We start from the raw sequence: 2,460 nt of genomic DNA, 5'->3' as shown, positions 1-2,460 counted from the left end.
AAACCCTAGGGCGTTATGGAAAGAGCACTAAAGCCACAATTAAGGCCCCAACGGCTAGAAACTATGAAACTATATATAAACACTCATCAGAGACAAAGAAGGTACATAAATTCACCCAAAAATACTCTTACATAGATATCTCTGATATTCATAACTTTCTCATTTCGCTTCCATATACTAACTTTGGCATCGGAGACGTTCTGACAGACATCACACCGGTAACCACCTTAAGAGAGTCTTTGATCTGCGTTTACAAGAATAGTTGACGAGGATTCAGCTCCGTCTGGACGAACCTACAGGACTAATGATTTGTACATCATTAGTTTGGCGCCGTCTGTGGGGAACGACATTTTCACACCTAGGTTCGAAAGCGTAGTTCTAGTCAATTCCTAAATTCAGATGGAGTCCAACCAAGATTCTATAGCATTAGCCCTACAAATCTAGACACTTATTGCTAGCATGGAAGAACTCACCAAACAGAACTAGGAGATGAGGTTTTCAACAAGAGGAGAACCGGTCTAGGACCAATCGGGAAAACGAGAGAGATAATCAAAGAAGAAGTGACCGTCAAAGCCAGCCACTCCAGATGGACCGAGCTCAGATCTCTTTCAGGAAATGAGAAAGGAGATGGACGAGCTAAGGAAAGCCATTGAAGGGAAAACAGATCGAAGCTTGGATAGAATGGTCAAGATGACGGATTCACCTTTTACGGCGACAGTCCTGGAATGCCCAGTGCCGTCAAAATTTTGCCTGTCTCAGCTTGAACCATTTGATGGACTTAAGGACCCCCTGGACCACCTCAACACTTTCAAGATGACATTAGGTCTCCAACAGCCCTCTGATGAAATATTGTGCCGCTCTTTCCCCACCACTCTCAAAGAAGCTGCAAGGGAATGGTACACGAATTTATCAACATCGTCCATCGATAGCTTTGAGCAGTTGAGTAGTTCCTTTCTATGCCACTTCGTTAGAGGCCAGCACCCGAGGAGGCCGGCGAACCATTTACTCACCATCAAACAAGGAGAGAAGGAGACCTTGAGGTCGTATGTGAAGCATTTCACTCGAGAAACTTTAGAGGTAAACGAAGCTGATGACAAGGCGCAGCTAACCACCTTTAAAGCAGGATTGAAATCTAGGGAGTTCGTGGTCTCACTCGCGAAGAATCCTCCAAAGACGATGGCAGAGATGCTTCTGAAGGCAGAGAAGTACATGAACGCCGAAAACGCCCTAGTCATGATAAAAGATGTAGAGAAGACCAATGAAAAGGGAAGGAAGGAGGACGATCAGAGAGGACGAAAAAGGGAGCACTCAGATAGTCAGACTAGCGACGAAGGTAAAAAGAAAGACGAAAAAGCTCCTCAGACAGTAAAATTCACTCCTTTAATTATGCCCGTTGAAAATTTTTTGGCATAGATTAAAGATGAGCACTACCTTAAATGGCCAAGACTATTACATTCGTCGCCCAACGTGCATGACAAGAAGAAGTATTGCCATTTCCGCAAGGATCACGACCACTACACAGAGGATTATAGGGACCTGAAGGAGCAGATAGAGGAACTCATATGAAAAGGGAAATTGCAGAGGTTTGTGAAGAAGAGAGAACCTAGTAGGTCCAAGGATGACAACAAGGACAAGCACGAAGCCTCACCAAAGGACGAGGATCACACATCCCAACGTCCGTAAAGTGTGATTGGGGAAATAAAGACGATCACAGACAGGCTATCCATAGGTGGGTCATTCAAATCCCTTAAGAAATCATATCAGAGGTAGGTGAACAGCGTCTACAGAATACCCCCTTGAAGCAAAGGCGAATGGATAGGGACATATTTTTCTCGAAAAAAAACGCTAGAGGAATGAAGTAGCCTCATGATGACCCCTTGGTCATAATGCTTACGATAGAATGAGTCAATACCAGTAGAATCCTTGTGGATAATGGCAGCTCCGTGGACATCATCTACCTCTCTGCTTTTCAACAGTTGAAGCTAGATCTAGGAAGGTTGTGCCCTTTCGAGTCCCCCCTCGTTAGCTTCAATGGAGACAGGGTGTATCCCAAAGGCATAGTAACGTTAATGGTTACAGTAGGATCTTATCCACGACAGTTGACTCATTAAATAGATTTCTTGGTGGTAGATTGTCTCTCTTCATATAATGTGATCATTGGAAGGCCTACACTTAATCGCTAGAAGGTGTCCACGTCCACCTATTGCCTGAAGGTGAAATTTCCAATGGAAAACGGTGTAGGTGAAGTAAAAGGAGACCAAGTATTGGCTAGGGAGTGCTACCAAGCAGTGTTGGCAGCCAAGGAAAATCATACATGGATGATCGAGGAAAAAGAAGAGGAAAAGGTGGAGGCCTTAAAAACTATGGAGCTAGTAGATGGGGAACCAATGAAGACCACTAGGATAAGGACGACTATAAGTGCAGACACAAAGAAGAAGCTAATCCAGTTCCTTAAGGAGA

The 2,460-nt window shown here is 44.2% G+C and overlaps 1 protein-coding gene across 1 annotated transcript; it reads left to right on the top strand.

The window, feature by feature from the left end:
- The first annotated feature begins 615 nt into the window (after positions 1 to 615).
- On the top strand, positions 616 to 1,566 carry LOC112028543 (uncharacterized). Its single transcript, XM_024061238.2, has 2 exons — positions 616 to 1,365; positions 1,414 to 1,566. The coding sequence occupies exons 1-2, from the start codon at positions 616 to 618 to the stop codon at positions 1,564 to 1,566; spliced, it is 903 nt and encodes a 300-aa protein (XP_023917006.2).
- The last annotated feature ends 894 nt before the right edge of the window (positions 1,567 to 2,460 follow it).

The sequence above is a fragment of the Quercus suber genome, unplaced genomic scaffold (genome assembly GCF_002906115.3).
Source record: "Quercus suber isolate HL8 unplaced genomic scaffold, Cork oak 2.0 scaffold_72, whole genome shotgun sequence".
NCBI lineage: Eukaryota > Viridiplantae > Streptophyta > Magnoliopsida > Fagales > Fagaceae > Quercus > Quercus suber.
Note: the sequence above shows the minus strand (reverse complement) of the source record. Positions and strands in the feature narration are given on the sequence as shown.